At 54.0% G+C, this 20,491-nt stretch overlaps 2 protein-coding genes across 2 annotated transcripts in view; both read left to right on the top strand.

Moving 5' to 3' along the window:
* The first annotated feature begins 345 nt into the window (after positions 1-345).
* On the top strand, positions 346-10,347 carry GPR4 (G protein-coupled receptor 4). Its single transcript, NM_001123118.2, is given in 2 exon segments — positions 346-432; positions 8,254-10,347. A coding segment is annotated over 1 exon segment (1,092 nt). The 5' UTR covers positions 346-432; positions 8,254-9,093; the 3' UTR covers positions 10,186-10,347.
* A 5,030-nt stretch (positions 10,348-15,377) lies between these two features.
* The window catches only part of LOC106508274 (outer mitochondrial membrane lipid metabolism regulator OPA3), a 46,488-nt gene continuing 41,374 nt past the window's right edge, over positions 15,378-20,491 (top strand). The window contains exon 1 of the mRNA XM_021094568.2: positions 15,378-15,550. Coding sequence (XP_020950227.1) covers positions 15,409-15,550 — 142 coding nt within the window. The 5' untranslated portion in view covers positions 15,378-15,408. The remainder of the gene's footprint in view (positions 15,551-20,491) is intronic.

The raw sequence follows: 20,491 nt of genomic DNA, 5'->3' as shown, positions 1-20,491 counted from the left end.
GGACCGGAAGGTGAATGACCTGGGCCTGGGGTCTCTGTAGGGAGGAACACGTTCAGCTCCAGGAGACTCCATGCGGGAGGCGCCTTCCTCCCGCGGCTGCGGGCTTGATCAGGCTGGGGTGTCAGGTTGGAGGGAGAGTAAGCAAAGCGGCTAAGGAGGCGGGGCCTCCAGCCTGGGGACCTTGAAGGAGTGGGATGGGGGTGCCCCACGGCAGGTGAAGTTTCCCCAGGGCTGGAAGCCTTTAGCGGGGCGAAGGGGCGCGACGAAGGAGGGGTTAATGGGGGCGGGCCCGGCCGGGGGGCGGGGCCTCGGCCGGCCGCTCGGGCCCGGGGGCCGGGAGGAGTCGCTGCCAGGTCCCGGCGCCGCCGTGGAGCCCAGATGCCCGAGCCGCCGAGAGAGGCGCCACCCGCCCCGTCCAGCCGCCACGCGCAGGTAGGCGCCGGTCCTGCGGCCGCCGCGGGGCCGCTCCGGCAGCGCCGCTCGGGGGCTTTGCGCTGCCGCGTGCGCTGCCTCGGTCTCCCGCGCCGTCGCGGTCCCCGCCCCTCTCTGGGGCCGGCTCTCCCCGCGTCTCCGCCGCCGACTCCGGCTCTGGGTCTGTCTCCAGGTCTCCGTCTGGCTCTGAGGTCTCTCGGCATCGGAGGTCCTTCACCCTCTTGGGCGTGTCTCTCCTTCTCCATCTCTGGACGTCTCTGTGTGGATTTCTCGATCTCTGCCTCGCCATCCCTCTCTCTCTCTGGCTCTCTCTGTGTGTCTCTTTGCCTCTACCGCTGCCTCTTGATGAATTCTCAGTCTCTACGGAACTCTCAGCTTCCATCTCCACGTCTCCCCGTCTCTGGGCATCTCTGCCCTCTCCCTTCCTGTCTCTCTGTCTCTCTCCGTATATCTCTGTCTCTGTCTTTCTGCATCTTAGACCCGGTTCTGGCAATTTCACCCCGTCGTGGTCTCCTTCTAGATCCTGGCGAATCCCAGCGCTTTCCCCTGGGCTGAGGAGCTGCTCGGGAGTGGGGTAGGGGGCAGTAGGGTTGTCACCTGAGGCGGGTGGACCCTGTGACCCCGACTCCCCTCAACAGGGTCATCCCACTGCTCTTGAGATCACACCCACCCCACCCTCCAGTTTCAGGAATTCTTGGCTGGGGGGTGAACTTCCTCCCCCACTTCCTCCCTTCCAGGATTTGGCTGGGTCACCCGTTGTTAACTCCTTCCTGCCTCAGCTTCACCCCCCTCCCCGTTTTGAACTGGACACCCCCTACACCAACCAAGCTGAAGGGCAGCTCTGGAATTTCTGTGAGGCATGTGTTGTGGGATGTGTGCTGTGTTCAGGCTGGATGTGCGGGGATTTTCCTAAGGGCACTGATGGTGGTGATGGGGCCACCAACACCCCCATCACCCCCTGCAGGGTCCACCACCAGCTCCACTCCTGAGGTCACCAAGGGCCCCCTCCAACTCTGTCTCTGTAGATGAGCTTGACCTCAGGTTTGGGGTTAGGATGGGAAGCTTTTCCTTTCTAGGGGCGGTACCAGTAGGAGCAAATGAGAGAGATTGATGGGGGAGGTGGCTCCCAAACTCTGGGAATCATAGATCCAACAAGTTTTGAATGTGAAGTCTTTGCAGGACCCACGTATGTGAGAATGGTCAGAGGGGTGAGCTGGAGGCGCTCAGACCTTCAAATTAAAGGACCTTAGGGTATTTGAATCCTTCATTCCGAAAAGATTAGCGCTGGAATTTTTGACAGTTTTCTGCGTTCACAGCCAAGAGCTCGAACGTGCTTTCAGAATCAGTGAGACCAAGCCGCCCATTTTACAGAGGGGGAAACTGAGGCCCAAGGGCAGAAGTCCCCACAGTGGGTCAATTTCAGGCTGGGGTTGGGACTCCAGTTCCACTGATGCCCAAATCCAGAAATCTGGCTTCATTTGCCTCCACTGGGTCAGATCAGTCAGATCCTTGTGGGGAAGGAAGCAGGTCTTCACAGGGAGAAAGGAAGCAGCCAGGGTGAGTGTGGATGGCTGGAACCCTGGAGGGAGCATTTTTTAAGAAGCAGAGAAGAGAAAATATTTCTAAAACCATGGCGGGAGAGGAGACAGGAGTTGGTTTGGGTGGAAGGGGTGGAGTTTTCAGAGAAGGAGGGAAGAAGGGAGGGGACGTAGGGGGATTAACTCCCGCCTGGCTCTGTCTCCTGACCCTCCGCATGAAGCCCACTGCTCCCGCGGGACAGGGCCTATAATTTGGTTTGTGTCTAGACAAATAATAACTCAGCTGGTGTGAGCGAGTGAATGGGGAGGGATGAGGCGAGTCCTGCTGGACAGGGCTAAGGAGGCAGCCTGGGCTCCCAGTGTCCCCTCCAGGAGGGCAGAATTTAGGGCCCAGATGAATGTGGTGACTAAGCCCATCCCCCATGGAATCCTAGCATCCTAGAATTCTGCATAATCTTGGAACTTCAGGCTTCGGGAATGTTAAAATACAGATTAGGTAAGGGAGGGGAAAAGGAAGTGGGTTTGCTGTCTATCAAGTATGCTCCCATTTCTGTAAAAAAAAGAGAAGAGAGGCGTTCCCCTTGTGGCGCAGCGGAAAAGGAATCTGACTAGGAACCATGAGGTTGTGGGTTCTTTCCTGGGCCTCGCTCAGTGGGTTAAAGATCCGGCATTGCCATGAGCTGTGGTGTAGGTCGCAGATGCGGCTCGGATCCTGCGTTGCTGTGGCTCTGGTGTAGGCTGGCGGTTACAGCTCCAATTAGATCCCTAGCCTGGGAACCTCCATGTGCCGAGGGTGCAACCCTAAAAAACAAAAACAGAGAGAGAGAGAAGGGAAAGATGTATTTGTGTTTGCTGGGCAAAGGTAATAACCACTGAGAGTTTATTAATAGATTACAAAAGTCATAGAATGTTAAAAAAAAAATCCTAGAGCATTCTAACAATAGAACTTGAGAATCTTGGAATGTGAGCCTCCTGGAATATTGGAAACTTAGAAGGGTAAAGGCATGGAAAGCCACCATGGTAATAATAATAATAGAATGGGAGAAAGGTAAAGCTCTAGAATGTTATAATAATAGAACAGTAGCCCATGAGCAGGGCTAACAATAGAACTCCAGGACTGCAGAGCCTTGGAAGGTAGAACCTCAGAGCGGTAGAGTCAGGGGACCCTGGTGCCTGTTCTGGGCCATGTGGGGGATGGGGACCCCCTTCATGTGGAAATGGGGAAACTGAGGCCCAGCGGAGCAGTCACGGTGGCCGTACTGTCCCCCGGTTTCCGCCCGCCAGCCGCCAGGGCACCAGGTGGGGAGCGAGGCTCGGTGATCACATTTCGTCCCTTAATGAGCAGACCGGAGCTGGCCGGTCCCCTGGGGCTGATGGGGGGAGCAGGAGCCCTTAGAGGAGGGATGCAGGGGGCAAGAGAGGTGGCCTGGAGGCTTCTAGGACAAGGCTGGTGGGTGAGGGGGACGTGGGGGGCTGCCTCACCTCTCCCTCTTGTCCTCTCAACCCCTTCCTCAGTCCTTCAGCCTCGCTGGGACACAGACGTGGCTGGTGGGGCCCAAGGACTTATCTGGCTTGAGCAGCTGAGGCTCAATGTTGGGGGGTGGCAGGGGCGGACCAGTTCCTCCCGTCTCCCTAGTATCACTCCACACTCATGTCTTCGCTCTTCCCTGCCTACTAGTAGAGTCCTAGAGGGGGTCCTGTGGGGTAGGGGAGCTTCCTGTGGGCACTGCGAGATTTAGAGGTTGACCCCTCCACAAAGCCTGAGTAAGAGAGGCAACTTAGATCCCAACCCAAGAGGATCTTGGCCCCGGGGAGTTGAGCAAGGGAGTCAGGTGGTGGAGGGGCAAGCAGGACCGGAAGGTCACTTGCTCTGCAGTGAGAGTCCGTGGCTCTTTCAGCAGATCCTCCAAGGGGGCTGAGAACCCCAGAACGACTTGAGAAAAATTACAGGACTGCGGGGAGTGAGGAGAGGGAACATTCAGGGACGGGGAAGCCTTTTAGTTAAGAAAGACAGATCTGCGAGTTCCCATTGTGGCGCAGCGGAAAGGAATCCGACTAGGAACCAAGAGGTTGCGGGTTCGATTCCTGGCTTCACTCAGTGGGTTAAGGATCGGGCATTGCTGTGAGCTGTGGTGTAGGTCGCAGACATGGCTCAGATCCCAAGTTGCTGTGGCTGTGGTGTAGGCTGGCAGCTGTAGCTTCGATTTGACCCCTAGCCTAGGAACCCCCATGTGCTGTAAGTGCAGCCCAAAAAAGACAAAAGACACACACACACACACACACACACACACACACACATACACACGAAAGAGAGAAAGATCTACGTGATCCCAACATATCTGTGACTTAGACAACTGCCTTGTGGCCCCAGGCCTTAGGTTCCTCATCTGTACCAGGAAGGGGTCAGAAATAGCCTGGCACCCTCGCCTGTGGCACCCCCGCCTGTGGCACATAGGCCTCTTGCACTGTGCAGTTCTAAAAGTCTGCCATTCTCAAACTGTCTTTCCGGGGCTTGGTGGATGGGCATATCTCAGGTGGGTGAGAAGAAGAGGCTAAGGAGTGTCCGTTGTGACTCTGCGAGTTAAGAACCTGACTAGTCTCCACGAAGATGCGGGTTCTGTCCCTGGCCTTGCTCAATGGGTTAAGGATCCAGTGCTGCTGTAGGTCACAGATGCAGCTCGGATCCGGATCCGATGGTGTTGTGGCTGTGGCGACGGACAACGGCTGCAGCTCCAATTCGACTCCTCGTCGGGAACCTCCATATGCTTTGGATGTGGCCCTAAAAAGAAAAAGGAAAAGAAAACAAGAAGAGGGGGCTGAATGCCCCTCCCCACGCCCAGCATCCCCCAGGAAGCAGGTGGACTGAGGAGGAGGGAAGGGAAGCGGGAGGGTGAGTGTCCCACTGGTTCCCTTTGAAGGAAATTAGCAATGGGAAGCGTATTTCCTCTGGCTGCAGGAAATAAGTCTCTAGCTTGTGTACTGGCTCCAGCCTCAGTGAAACCCAGGGGTTCTTAAGAGGGTGGAGCAAAGGAAACTCCCAGCTCCTGATGCCTCTTCCCATTATGAACTGGTTCTTGTCTCAGTTCCTCAGAGCCTGTGGAGTAGCCATGATTGTTCAGCAACTGCACAATTTGTAGATAATATTACCTCTACCGAGGAGGGAGTTCCCTTCGTGGCTCAGTGGTTAACGAACCCGACTAGGATCCATGAGAATGGGGGTTTGATCCCTGGGCTCGCTCAGTGTGTTAAGGATCCAGCGTTGCTGTGAGCCATAGTGTAGGTCAAAGATGAAGCCGGGATCCTGCGTTGCTGTGGCTGTGGCCGGCAGCTGTATCTCTGATTCCACCACTAGCCTGGGAATTTCCATATGCCACGGGTGCAGCCCTAAAAAGCAAAAAACAAACAAAGCTCTCCCAAGGATTTTCCTATGTGTGAGGTGAGAAGAGATTTTCCTCAGTTTTACAGGAGGAAGGAGAGACCCAGGGCGGAGAGATGTTTCAAGTCATTTGTTCTGGGTGAAGGTTTCAATTCCAAGGGAGGGACTGGATCACACTGTTCTGACCAGGAGTAAGCCTCCTCCTTCTCAACTCCACAGGATCCAGTCTCTGTGAGCCGGGGGGTGGGGTGGGGGGCAGCCTTTCTGTCCTTGAGAGCCCGCAGGGGGTAGGATTTACTAAGCAGGACTCAGCCCTGACCTTTCAAAGTCAATTACGCAGCGGATAGATCCTGCCCTTTTCTCGGCTCCCCTTCCCACCTCTTTCCCTGCTCCCCATCACCCCCTGCAGGGATTCACTTGAACTTGAAGTACGAGGTAAGGCTGCCTCAAGGGGAGAGGCAACCTTTGTTGGAGGTGGGGCTGACCAATGCCAGTTCCTTCAGGCCCAAGTCATTTATTGAGTGCCTGCTGTATGCTGGCTGGATCTGTCCTGAGTGCTGGCGACAGAGCAGTCAACACGGAATCCCTGCCCTCCCCGAATGTCCATTCTAGACAGACAGACGGACACAAACAAGATACAAGGTGATGTGAGGAGAGAGCCCTGGGAGTGGGTGGGCATGATCCTGGGTACAGAGGGCCTCCCCCGAGGAAGGAAAGGAGGTGAGAGAGCGAGTCCTAAGAAGATCTGAAGGAAGAACGAAGGTTTGGAAGCTGGAACCAAGGTCTAGCCCTGAGCCTGAGGCAAGGGAAGGAGGTGGGCGAGAAAGTCAGCTAGGGAGTTCCCGTTGTGGCCCAGCAGAAGTGAATCCGACTAGGAACCATGAGGTTGCGGGTTCAATCCCTGGCCTCCCTCAGTGGGTTAAGGATCCACCATTGCCTTGAGTGGCGGTGTAAGTCACAGACGTGGTTTGGATCCTGCGATGCTGTGACTGTGATGTAGGCTGGCAGCTGTAGCTCTGATTCGACCCCTAGCCTGGGAAACTCCATATGCCTCAGGTGTGGTTCTAAGGCCCTAAAAAGCAAGAAAGCACGCGCGCGCGCGCGCGCGCACACACACACACACACACACACACACACACACACACACACACACAGTCAGCTAGGCTGCCCAGGTGGGTCAGGCAGCATTTTGTCACCTGGGTGAAGGGTTTTGAATTTTACCCCAAGTCCAGTGGGTATCGATCAGACGTAACGAAAGCTGATTCACATGTTAGAGAGATTGCCACATGGGAATTGAGTTGAGAGAAGCCAGAATGACAGCGGGAAGGCCATGAGGAGGCTACTGTGGAGTCCAGGTAAGCAGCGATGGGGCAGAGCGGGCAGCAACAGGGGTTTTAGAGACAGGCATGGATTCAGGATTTAGCATGGAGGTAGGGAGAGCCAAGAGGACTCGCCCATGTGAAGAGGCTCAGGCATCTGGGAGGTTCCCATGGACCAGCTGAGTGTCTTTGGGCTCACCCCTTCCCTTCTCTGGGCCTGAGTTTCCTCATCTGCTCAATCGACTCAACAGGTGATTTTCCAAGGGTGTCTTGGGGATTTTTTCAGAGTCAGCCTCCCTCCCCTCACCTAAGTTCAGCTAGAGCCCAGCTTCCCCTTTTTGCCGTCTTAGATGGGATTTCCAAATGAGATGTGGTTGGTGGGTTGTTTTTTCAAGTGATTTCATAGCCTTAAAAACTAAACTGATGCAAACCCCTGGATGGAGTGGCTTCTGAAGATGCCTCTCATTTATCACTTCACTCTCCTCTCTGGGGCTGACCATGGGCCAGGACTTGGTCCAAGACTTGTCCTTTGCCCTGTGCTTACAGGACCAAGGGAGTGACAGGCCCAAGACTCTCACTTGGGAAAGTCGGAGGGGAGTGGGAAGAGAATGAAGAGAGGGGTTGCTGAGGATAGGAACTCCTGGCACTGCCCCCAGGGCTCCCCCTTGATCCAGCAGCTTCTCCTCCCCTCCCTTCGCCCCAACCCCCTGCAGCTATGCTTCCCTGTGCCCAGCCCAGGGCCCTTTTCTGTCCAGTTCTTCTTGGGTGGAAACTGACGTGTAGGCTGGGGAAAGAGGGTGAGAGCTGAGATTTCCCCTCTCCTGCCATCAGGACCCTGGACAGGTCCCAGAACCGCTCTGTACCTCAGTTTGTCAAAAAAGGGGGGAAATAACAGGAGTTTCCATTGTGGCACAGCTGATATGAATCCAACTAGGAGCCATGAGATTTCAGGTTCAATCTCTGGCCTCGCTCAGTGGGTAAAGGATCCGGCGTTGCTGTGAGCTGTGGTGTAGGCTGGCAGCCACAGCTCTGAGTCAACGCCTAGCCTAGGAACTTCCACATGCAGTGGGTGTGGCCCTAAAAAGAAAAGAAACAATCACAAGTGCTTAGATCAGAGTCTTCTATGTAAACTTTAGGTGTTATGCTCACCACCGTCATCCTCATTGTCAAGAATAGGGTGCCCTGGGTTAGGAGTGGGAGGCTGGTTCTAGCCCGGTTCTGTCACTGCCTTGCTGTGCATCCTTCACAGGAGGGACCCAGCCTCTCTGGGCCCCCGTCTCCCTGTCTGTGACATGATAGAACGAGACTAGTTCAGCCTAAAGCATGATATGACACTTGGGCCAGTTTTAGGTGGTTTCTGGAAGAAAGTTTGAAAATCTGAGTTGGGTCTTTATTTTAATATCCATTAGGGAAAAAATACATATCTGACATCTCAAATCTGTGTTTTCAGAGATCTGTTGCTTAGATTGGGGCTCCATGAGGCATCATCGGGCACCCATCTTCTGCCGCCCCCACTGCAGCCATGGTGAAGGGCTGTGGGAAGGGGGCGTCTGTGACTCCCCCTCACTGCTGTCTTCTCTCCCCACAGGCACTGCAGAGTCAGCGCTGAACTGTGAGGCGGGGCCACCTCATTTCAACTGCCCAGTTCCCACCAGGACCAAGCTGGAGCCCCTCCCTGGTCCCCTTTAAATTCCCTGCGTGGGTAACTCTTCTCGGATCTAGACCTTACTCACCTCCTTCCTGTTTCTTGAAGGCCCTTCCCACACTCCCCAGACCGAGCCCCCCCATCCCTCACAGGACACCTCCTTTTACCATAATCTCCTCGTTGGTTACCTTATTTCCTTATTCCTTCCTGGGGTCCCGGGAAATGCCAGCACCCCCATCCACCTTGCCCGGGCTTTTCGATACTCCCTAAGTATAGACTGTTGTCTCTCAACACTACGCCCTAGGTGTCCTGTGTCTTCTGGTACATTCCACCCCACCGCTACTTCCACCCGGCTACATTCACTCTCTACATCCTCTACAAATACCTTTCATCTGCCACTGCCCACTGATGCCTTCATCTCCGTTATAGACACCCTCCCCCCTGGCCAATTCGGTGTTACCCCACTACTCCCCCATTCATGCTTGGACAGAGACTAGAAACGCCTCCTTGACATAGTTCTTTGTTAATCCCGCCATCCCCCAAACTTGCTCCTGTCATCCTCGCATCCTTCCTCCCAACCTTTCCTTCTCAGGCTCTCTCCTTCTGTGCCCAGGCTGGCCCACATGTCACAGTCAACCTCCCCTCGTTCCCGTGAACTGCCTCCCACCATGTTCCCCTGAGCCTCCGAGGAGGGGGCTCAGGGGGCCTGATGGCCTCCCGCCCCCCGCGGCCCCACAGCCCCCGTGGGCCAGGGGAAGCCCCGCGAAAGCCCCAGGGCCCAGGATGGGCAACGGCACGTGGGAGGGCTGCCACGTGGACTCCCGCGTCGACCACCTCTTCCCGCCCTCCCTCTACATCTTCGTCATCGGCGTGGGGCTGCCCACCAACTGCCTGGCCCTGTGGGCCGCCTACCGCCAGGTGCGCCAACGCAATGAGTTGGGGGTGTACTTGATGAACCTGAGCATCGCCGATCTGCTGTACATCTGCACGCTGCCACTGTGGGTCGACTACTTCCTGCACCACGACAACTGGATCCACGGCCCCGGCTCCTGCAAGCTCTTTGGGTTCATCTTTTACACCAACATCTACATCAGCATCGCCTTCCTGTGCTGCATCTCGGTGGACCGCTACCTGGCCGTGGCCCACCCACTGCGGTTCGCCCGCCTGCGCCGCGTCAAGACGGCTGTGGCCGTGAGCTCTGTGGTCTGGGCCACGGAGCTGGGTGCCAACTCGGTGCCCCTGTTCCATGATGAGCTCTTCCGTGACCGGTACAACCACACCTTCTGCTTTGAGAAGTTCCCCATGGAGGGCTGGGTGGCCTGGATGAACCTCTACCGGGTCTTCGTGGGCTTCCTCTTCCCGTGGGCCCTCATGCTGCTGTCCTACCGCGGCATCCTGAGGGCCGTGCGGGGCAGCGTGTCCACCGAGCGCCAGGAGAAGGCCAAGATCAAGAGGCTGGCCCTCAGCCTCATCGCCATCGTGCTGGTCTGCTTCGCACCCTACCACGTGCTCCTGCTCTCTCGCAGTGCCGTCTACCTGGGCCACCCCTGGGACTGCGGCTTTGAGGAACGGGTCTTCTCGGCATACCACAGCTCCCTGGCCTTCACCAGCCTCAACTGTGTGGCCGACCCCATCCTCTACTGCCTTGTCAATGAGGGGGCCCGCAGTGACGTGGCCAAGGCCCTGCACAACCTGCTCCGCTTTCTGACCAGTGACAAGCCCCAGGAGATGGCCAGCGCCTCGCTTACCCTGGACACTCCGCTCACTTCCAAGAGGAACAGCATGGCCAGGGCTGTGGCAGCCGGCTGGGTGGCATCTCCGCCCTCCCAGGGGGACCAGGTGCAGCTGAAGATGCTGCCGCCGCCGGCACCGTGAACCTCAAACCGCACAGAGTCCTCGCTCCTCCAATCTGATCCCACACTCCCTCCCCTCCTGGTCTGGGTGTATGCAAATTATATGCAAATAAGTCTGTGTTAATATTCATATGAATAGAAGAATATAGGAAGACCACCATGAGGTTGGTATGTCACCAGTCAACCATCGTGCTTCACCACGACTCCTTAACAATTCAGTGGAATGGTGCCTAGCCCTGTGCTGGGTGGTGCTGGCAACCCAGTGGGGATGGATGGCCACCCTGGCCCTGCCCTCATGGCTCCCACTCCAATGGGGGAGATAGATCTGTCCCTGGACAGTAGTGACCCAGAGTGAGCAGGGCTCAGACAGGGGAGCCCAGGAGCAGGGAACCCAAGATGCCAGGAGTGCATCTGACCCAGTCTGGTAGTCAGCGAGGGCTTCCTGGAGGAGGAGACCAGTAAATTAAGTCTCCAAAAGATAAACACAAAAAGGTTGGGTTTAGGACATCTCTGGTGGCCTAGAGGTTAAGAATCTGGAGTCATCACTGCTGTGGCTTGGGTTACTACTGCGGTGTGGGTTCAATCCACACTTCCACATGCTTCAGGTGTGGCCAAAAGAAAAAAAAAATTGGGGTAATTTCCACTGTGGCTCAGCAGTAATGAACCTGACTAGTATCCATAAGGACATGGGTTCGATCCCTGGGCCCCCTCAGTGGGTTAAAGATCCCGAGTTGCTGTGGCTGTGGTGTAGGCTGGCAGCGACAGCTCCGATTCAACCCCTAGCCTGGGAACTTCCATATGCCTCTGGTGCAGCCCTAAAATGACCAAAAAAAAAAAAAAAAAAAAAAAATTAGGGTTATTTCCAATAAAGGCATAACAGTCTGTGACTCCAGGGGAAAGCAGAAGGAGAAATTCACTGAGGATTGAGCAATGCCTTTTGCCTTTGGGAAACTCCGTCATATAGGGGAGGGAGGGAGCAGGAGGGAGCAATTCAGAATTTCAACCTAAACAGCATCCTCTGGGCCAGGACCAAGGAGGGGGAGGGAGCACTTCAGGACCCAAATGAGGGACAATCGCTGACGGGCTGGGGCAGTGGGGTGCAGAGCAGGTTGGGGGGGGGGGCTTGGGACAAGGGAAGTGTATTTTTTCATTCATTCAAGAGAGATTCGTTTATATCTACCCTCTGCCCGGCCCTGGGCTGGAGACAAAACAGTGACCCAGACAGCCCAGGCCCCACCCCTATGGCGCTCACAGCAAATGAGAAAAGATAATGTTTGGGATCGATAAGTTTAATGGGGAAAAATAAAGCCAATTGAGAGGGTGGAGAGTGGCCTGGAGTCGGAGATGGCTAAAGAGGTTGGGAGGGCTCGCGTTTGAGAAAAGACCTGAGGCGGCTGGGGTCAAGGGGAAGTGTACTGCAGGCAGAGGGAACAGCAAGTGCAAAGTGAGAGCGTGCCTGGATTTTGCGGCACAGCCAGTACACACGCGGTGTGGTGGGAGCAGATGTCGGGAGGGGTGGGGGAAGGTGGGGGGGAGAGGGGTTGACGTTATGGAGCTTTGCAGGTCTGCGTGAGGACTCGGCCTTTTATCTCCACAGAGGGGCTCGTGACAGAGGAGGGATGGGATACGGCTTCAGTGTTATTTTCTGTTTGTTTTGTTTTTGTCCTTTTTCAGCTGTACCCGTGGCATATGGAAATGCCTGGGCCAGTGATCAAATCCAAGCTGCATCTGTGACCTAGGCCACAGCAGCAGCGGCAAAGCCGGATCCTTAACCCACTGCAGCAGGCTGGGGATCTAACGGGCTATGCCAGAGATGAGCTGGATCATTAAGCCACTGTGCCACAGTGGGAACTCCTTGATTAAATGTTAACAGGATCCCCTGGCTGCTGAGTGGGGAGGAGAACATGGGGAGCAAAGGCAGAAGCCAGGACCCCAGTGGGGAGGCCACCCAGTAGTTCCGGCAGGAGAGGCTGACAGCTGGACCGGGGTTGGGGTGGGTGGTGGTGGTGGAGCGAGCAAGAATCACTGTCAGTTTGGGGATGTATCTTGAAGCCATGTGATGATGGAAGAAGCACAAGGGCCTGTGGGATTGTGCAATTTGAGCCCTTTGCCCATCCTGGGAAAAGGGTGACCAGGGGACCTGAACTGGAAGGACCTTTGGGAATGATCCCAGGCCCTATTCAAAGGCTGTCACGGGAGAAGCCAAGCGATCAGCCCAGGGTCACACAGCCGGTGAGTCAGTGCGGGGGCCATTCTGGGCTCCCTCTCCCCTCCCCGTTGTCTCTGCCTCTGTTCCCACGCCCCAGAGTGGCCAAGGCTGCTGCCCTGGCTGATGGCGTCTCCCTCCCTCCCCTGGTGCTCAGAGGTCAACCAGGAATGGCTGTCCTTCCAGAACCAGATTGGAGAGCAGGAGGAATCACCCAGCTCTGGGCAGGCTTCGATTTTTCTGGTAAGTCACCCGCCCCCCTTCCTCCCCACGGGTGCGTAACAGGCTCCGGGCTCCCAAGGAGATGTGAAGACCTCCTCTCTCTCTCTCTCTCTCTCTCTCTCTCTCTCTCTCTCTCACACACACACACACACACACACACACACACACACACACGGGCACAAATATACCCTTGCCCCAGAAATTCCCAGAAGAGTTTCCTGGAAACCCTTAGAGAAAGGAAGAGGAGGGAGGAGGGGAATGAGAAAAAAAAAAAAGAAGACCTTTATGAGGAAAATGGTTTCGGAGGAGGAGGAGCAGGTCACTGAGATGCAGGAAGTTGGGACTTTGGTGTTGCAGGGGAGAAAAAAGAGGGAGACCTGGGATCTGGGGGGATAGTAATTTTCCCACCCTGTCTCACTACAATAAAGCAAATGCAATGAAGATAGAGGGGGCTGGACGCTTTTCTCCTCAGAGAATCAAATGAAAGGCTGCAAAATCCCCCTCCACCAAACGCTCATTCTCTTTTGGTCAATATCTATTGAGCCGCTACTATGTGCCAAACATTCTTCTAGGGAGTTCCCATCATGGCTCAGCGGTAATTAACTTAACCAGTATCCATGAGGGCTCAGTTTCGATCCCTAGCCTTGCTCAGTGGGTTAAGGATCCAGCGTTGCCTTGATCTGTGGTGTAGGTTTCAGATGTGGCTTGGATCTGAGCATTGCTGTGTCTGTGGTGTAGGCCGGCAGCTGTAGCTCCGATTTGACCCCTAGCCTGTGAACCTCCATATGCTGTGGGTGTGCCCCCCCAAAAAAAAGCATTGTTCTAGGAGCTGAGGAAACAATGGTGAATTATACACACAAAAAAGCCATGTTCAAGTCTGGAAGTTTCTCAAACCCATCATGTGAAACCTCAGCACCCCTAGTAGGTCCTTGAGCCCCAGGCTAACACCCCCAGTGATCAGTAGAAGACCCTGAGCTGGAACTCAAGAAACTCCAGCCTCAGGAGTTCCTGTCTCGGCTCAGCGGAAGGAATCTGACTAGTATCCAAGAGGACGCAGGTTCCATCCCTGGCCTTGCTCAGTGGGTTAAGGATCCGGCGTTGCCTTGAGCTGTGGTGTAGACTGCAGACATGGTTCGGATCTGGCATTGTTGTGGCTGTGGTGTAGGCCAGAGGCTGCAGCTCTGATTCGACCCCTAGCCTGGGAGCTTCCATATGCTGTGGGTGTGACCCTAAAAAGAGAAAAGAAAAAAAAAAAAGTCCAGCCTCAGTTCCATCCTGATTATCCCCAAACTCTGGATAAATTCTTGTTGTCCTCTGGCCTCAGTTAGCCACTCTGTAAAATGGGGTGGGGGTTGGTCCCTAGTGGATGATGGACCTTGAATAGGTCCCAAGCTCCTTCACATCTTCAGTCCAGAAGGGATCCTTGGGAGGAGTGTTTTTATGGAGACTTGGCATTCTCATAATTTTTCTTTCCACTGTACAGCATGGGGGCCAAGTTACACATACATGTATACCTACTTTTTCCTCCCATTGTTGTGTTGCGATTGTCAGTAATTTAGAATATCGGGGTTCACACATGCCAGTATCATCAATATTACAGACGGAGAAATGGAGGTCCATCAGGGTCAGGGAAATGACAAAGGACAGACACTCAGGGAGTCAGAGTGGAAGCTGAGTAAAGCCCTGGGTCCCCCAACTCTGTGTCCTGGATGCTTGTTTCCTCCTGTACCCAACTTCTCTGCTCCTTGGACTTCCCATCTCCCTCTGCCTCTTCTAGAATCTCTCAACTACCCATCAGCACTCCACCATCCAGGAATTTCTCTCAACCCCTTTCCGACCTTGTTTATATGATTTTGCTCCCCTGCTGGGTAAGGGATGACAGTCTGGGATATGTCCTTAAACTCCTTCTTGAGCCAGCTCCCTAGGGACTCTCGCCCCCCAATGGAGGAAGTGGGGCCGCTTGAGAACCGGTATAGTTTACTAGCCAAGACATCGGGGCTATCAACCTCTGCTGGCTGAGGGAACTTGTGCTACTCCCCTGGCCCCTCTTTGGGCCTCAGTTTGTCAATTACCTGGGAAAGGGTTGGGTTAGGGGCTTCTGGAGATGACACACACCCTCCGCTGGAGTTAGCAATGCTAATACCCGCATAGAAATAAAGGCTGTATATCGGGTGATAGGCACCATTCAAGGCACTTAACGTAGTTCGCTGTTTTTGTATTCAAGATCTGCATGCAAGCCTCACAACCACCCAATAAGGTAAATGGTCTTATGATTCACATTTTGTAGATGGGAATACTGATGCCCAGAGAGGTTAAGTCACTCGCCACACACAGCAAATAAAAGGCGGAGCTGGGAGCCCAATCCAGGTTTGTATGACTACCTGGCTAGTTTCCTACGCCCAGTGAGAGCTCTAACCTGCGAGGGAAGGTGTATTTAGGCCTCATTAGCCCTAATTAAGGACTAATTAAGACTAATTAGGGCTGAGAAGCCGCCTAGGTACGTGACGTCACGGAGAAGCGCGGTGACATCAGCCAAAGTGGGCGTGGGAACCCATTCCCTCTCCCCGGAGCAGCCGTTTAACGTTGCCACCCTCTGACTGCCTCACTTCCGCTGTATATTTGCATATTCATCAGAACGGGACGGCAGAGCGCCGGCGTCAACGTGGTGACGTCAGGGGACGCCTCTGCAGTTCCCCACTGAGCGTACGCACGCACGTACGCACGCACGCACGGCGACGAGCGGGCGGGGGAGGAGGGCGAGATCGGAGGCGCCCCGCCCAGTCAGCGAGGTTGCGCGTGCCCCTTGCGACCGCCAAGATGGTGGTAGGCGCGTTCCCTATGGCGAAGCTGCTATACTTGGGCATCCGGCAGGTCAGCAAGCCGCTTGCCAACCGCATTAAGGAGGCCGCCCGCCGAAGCGAGTTCTTCAAGACCTATATCTGCCTTCCGCCAGCTCAACGTGAGTCTGACCCTACGTCCCTCCAACCTTTCCATTCCCTAACCCCTCTCAGGTGGTTGCTCTGGCGATGGGCTTTTGTTCGTGACCAATCACAGCCCGAACCGGCAAAGTCTTACAGCCAATAGGGAGGGTTCCTGGGAGAGGGGCGTGCGGGTAACCCAATAGTAAGAACCGGCGTGAGGTAGAGGGCGGGGCGGGGCGCCAGCGCGGGAGTTGGGAATACTAGCCAATAGAGGAAAAGAGCGCGTGGAAACTGACATCTAGACGAGCCAATAATGTGGGGGACGGGAGTGATTTGGGCGGTGCATTCCAGGACTGAGAAGGGCTAGACGGGGAGCCGAGGAGAGAGCTGACGGGGTCATTTACCAGGTTGTCCTTAGGAGGATTGGTTGCCAGGATCTCACCTGGCGTTTCAGTTTCCCTCCCGCTCTGGGAGGTGAGAGATGCTTCTATATCGTTTAGGACATGAATTTTCCCCATTTGTTCTCCCGGGAAAAAGGCTTGGGTTAGGGGCGTAGCGAAGTCTGGGGTCGGGGGCATTGACCCGGGGAAATCTGGCAGAAGGGGTAATTTTACCTAGAATGGATATTTGTCCATCTGTTCATTATTCCACGCATACACCGTATTTGTCCGTTCATTCAGTGGGCAGATCGTGCCGGCTTTTTTGCTGGGCACAGAGAGACACATTTATAACCTATCATTCATTGTCATCCCAGAGTGGTCAGGACGGTGCGACGTCGAGCTCAGAGAGAGACCTCCTGACCCTAGGGCGCGGGGCCAGGAAGGCTGTCTAGAGGAGGGATACCTCAGAATGTGAGCTACTTTCAAAAGATTATCTATGTGCGGCAGTATGGGCCTGTGGGAGCATAGACTATGGAAATGTTATTTGCTGGGTTAGGGAACCACCGTTAATCCATCTATTAGTTCATTTACATAGTATTTTCTGAGCTTCTGCTCTGTGCCTGGTCTTGTGCTGGCAGTGCTGGTAAAACAGCAGGGATCAAGCGAGTGCCGGTCTGTGCCCTCGAGGTCAGAGTCCAGGGGGGCACAGACCCATCCTGCAAAGTGATGACCCAGAGTGGACAGAGCTTGGATGGGGGAGCTGACTGGATGCTTTACCTGATAAGGTGTTCAGGGAGGGCTTCCTGGCAGAGGAAGCCTCTGGGCTGGGAACTGAAGGGTGAGGAGAATTTCACCAGACTGGGACAGGGAAGATGCTGAGGGAGAAGACGGAGCATGCGCAAAGGCCAAATGGCTCAGTGGAGCACACTTTTTTTCCTTAGAAGTTTGGGGGCTTAAAATTTGCTTTCCAGCAACTGTGGTGTGGGTTGGATCCCTGTCCCAGGAACTTCCACATGGCTTGGGGCGGGGGGCGGGGGGGGATTGCTTTTCAGGGCTTGGAATTCTTGGATGTTGAGTGTTTAGTTGGTCCTCTTCCAGAGACAGATGTTGGAGTGGAAAAGTGTTGGACTTCAGTTCCTGAAGTGCTTTCCTAGACACTGGCTCACTAGACCCTCACACTGTTGTGTCCCTGTGTCAGGGGGGAAATGACTTCCCTCAATTTCCTGAAGAGGAAACTGAGGCCTCCAGAGCGGAAGGGAATTGCCGAGGTGGCACGTGGAGTTTGTGTCAGAGGCAGGACTTAACTCCTGCGCTCAGGATTCCCAGAGCGGGTTTCTGTTCCCTGCCACTGCCTTTCTTCCAGACACCGTGAAACGTCTTAGCATTGTGGTTTAGAAAGTGGCTTCTTGAGTCAGCCTTGCACAGGTTCTAATCTGGGCCACCCTCCTTCCCAGTGGTTTGGGGCAGGTCACTAACCCCTCTGAGCTTCAGCGTCCTCTTCCTACAGTGGGTGTTATATACTAGCGACATTTAATGGGTACTCACTTTGTGCCAGGCAGTGTGCTAAGCCCTTCATGGCATTAAATCCTCACCAGTTATTATGAGGTAGACACTGTCATTATTCCTATTTTGTGTATATGCTGCATATGCATTTATGCCGTAAATAATACTTATCTCATGGTGTTGTTGTGAGGAGTAAATGGATATAAAATGTTAAATCAATGTGCAGTCCTGCGTTGTAGCTGTTGTGGACCCAGCTGAGAAAACACACACACACAAAAAAAAAATCTTTTTTTTTTTTTGTTCTGCTTTTTAGGGCTGCATCCGTGGCGTATGGAGGTTCCCAGGCCAGGGGTCGAGTCGGAGCTACAGCTGCCAGCCTATGCCAGAGCCACAACAACGCCAGATCTGAGCCGTGTCTGCAACTTAGACCACAACCCACTGAGCAAGGCCAAGGATCGAACCTGCGTCCTCATGGATACTAGTTGGGTTCATAACCTGCTGAGCTACAACTGGGACTCTGAAAAAGCAAAAATCTTGTCTTTAGCGGACCTAGTGTCTTGGTGTTGGGGGGGTAGGTGCGGGAAGGCAGACAATAAGCAAAACAAATAGTCAAAATGTGAGGTATGTTAGCGAGCACTCACTGCTCTGGAGAAAACCTCAGAGATGCAGAGGGGTACTTGGGGGACAGTTGTGAAGCTTAGATAGGACGATCAGGGAGACCTCGCTGCAAACATGGGGAGAGGAGGCAGCAAACTGAGAGGGTGTCTGGAGGGAAAACCTTGAAGCACAGAGGTTCTGTGTGTACGAGGGCCTGAGGCGGGCGTGTGCCTGGCCTGTTTGGCAGACGTGGAGGAAGCCAGTGCAGCCGAGCAGAGGGACTCCGTGGAGACTGAAGGCCGAGAAGGTGGCGGGAAGGGGGCCCGGACCTGGGGGCCAGGACTTATGGACCACAGCACAGGCTTTGGCTCTGCTCTGAGTGGATGGCACTCACTGGAGGGCTGAGCAGAGGAGGGGCAGGATCTGAACCGGATTTTAATGGGACCCTTTTGGCAGTCGTAGGCCAGGAGGATGGGTACAGGGAGGAGTCCAGGTGGGAACTCAGTGGGGAGGAGGGCTGATTCCGGAGATGCTTTTTTCCCCAACTACTTCTTTTTAAAACTTCAAACCATCAGAAAAATTGAAAGAAAGGATGGTGTGGTCATCAGTTACCTGAGGTCGGCCTTCCACAGACCTGCTCTGTCTTCGCTGAGTGTGGACACACCATCTTTTTTTTTTTTTCCCTGAACAATTTGAAAATAAGTTTTGCACATGCTACTTCACTCCTCAACATCTCTGCCTGTGTATTCTAAGAACAGAGACATTCTATAGAACATAGAACTAATATCACCTACGCAATTTAACATTGAAAATGATAATATTGATGGAAATGTTATTTAGTATATAGCTCATATTCTTGCCCCCCAAATATCCGTTTTAGCTGTTTGTTTGTTTACTTATTTTTGGTCATGCCTATGGCGTATGGAACTTCTGGGCCAGGGATCGAGCCCATACCACAGCAGTGACCCAAGACATTGCAGTGACAACGCTGGATCCTTTACCTCCTGAGCCACCAGGGAACTCCTGTTTATTACGTGTAACCTGGGGTCAGCTCAAGGATCATGCGCTACATGGCTGTTTCATGTCCTTTATTTTTTATTCTATTTTATTTTTTTTAATGCCAAGAGAAGACTTTTATTTCAGCAAATAGGATGTGGTTAGTAGAGGTTTGGGGATGATAAAGTGGAAAGGGTGTAGTGCATGTCTTCTCCTGCTTTGTATCCTTTAATCTGCACCAGGCTCAGCACTCGAGCTCACTGCCTGTCTTTGTAAGTAAAGTTGTTTGTTTGTGTTTTTTTTGCTTTTTAGGGCCACACCCACGGCATATGGAGGTTCCCAGGCTAGGGGTCGGATGGGAGCTGCAGTTGCCGGCCGACACCACAGCCACAGCAACACAGGATCCGAGCCATGTCTGTGACTTACACCACAGCTCATGGCAACGCCGGATCCTTAAGCCCCTGAGTGAGGCCAGGGATCGAACCCGCAACCTCATGGTTCCTAGTTGGATTCGTTTCCGCTGCACCATGATGGGAACTCCTGTAAGTAAAGTCACTACCTGTCTTTGTAAGTAAAGTTTTATTAGAACACAACCCCTCCTGTTTACATACATGTTGTCTATGGACGCAGAGTTGGGTTTCTGTGGCCTAGAAATCTAAAAATATTTACTCTGTGGCTGGAGTTCCCATCATGGCTCAGTGGTTAATGAATCCGACCAGGAACCATGAGGTTGTGGGTTCGATCCCTGGCCTCGCTCAGTGGGTTAAGGATCCCACGTTGCCCTGAGCTGTGGTGTAGGTCGCAGACGTGGCTCAGATCCTGCATTGCTGTGGCTGTGGTGTAAGCAGGCGGCTACAGCTCCAATTCGACCCCTAGCCTGGGAACCTCCATGTGCCACGGGTAGGGCCCTGGAAAAAGACAAAGAGACCAAAAAAAGAAGTATGTATTTACTCTGTGGCTCTTTATAGAAAACCTTTGCTGGCCCTGTTCTATCACAGTATCCCTGTCCTTTCTTGTTTTTGTGACACTGACATTTGGAAGGGTCCGAGCCAGTTTGGCCCATAGCGTCCTGCAATCTGGAGTTTTCTGATCATTTCTTCTGATTTGATTTCCGTCGAGCGTACTTGGCGGGAACACCACAGAACACCTAGGGACATCGCCTCAGGGGGCCCCTGATGTCTGTTTATTCCGCTGTTTATTGTGGTGGTTAACTTGGATCCCTTGGTCAAGGTGGTGACGAGCAAGAGAACCTTGCCTTTTCCCCTTCGTGATGAATAAGCCGTAGGTTTGTTTGGAAGGTAGCTCCGGCAGGATTTCCTGTGCGTTGGGTGTGACAGGCAGACAGGAGAAGGGGCAGGCGGGGCAGAAAGGACCAGGAGCTCCGTGTGGGACAGGTTTGGCTGAAGTCGTAAAGCCATGTCGGGCTGCACCGACTTCTCATCCTTCTAACTTCTTAAAGTCCGTTGTCACATTGTCTTCACACTGCTCCACTGCCCTCTGCCA

Source organism: Sus scrofa, chromosome 6 (assembly GCF_054392235.1).
Source record: "Sus scrofa isolate SSC_HxYL_T2T_F1_AM1 chromosome 6, Sscrofa_HxYL_maternal_Yorkshire_Landrace_v2.0, whole genome shotgun sequence".
Taxonomy (NCBI): Eukaryota; Metazoa; Chordata; class Mammalia; order Artiodactyla; family Suidae; genus Sus; species Sus scrofa.
Note: the sequence above shows the minus strand (reverse complement) of the source record. Positions and strands in the feature narration are given on the sequence as shown.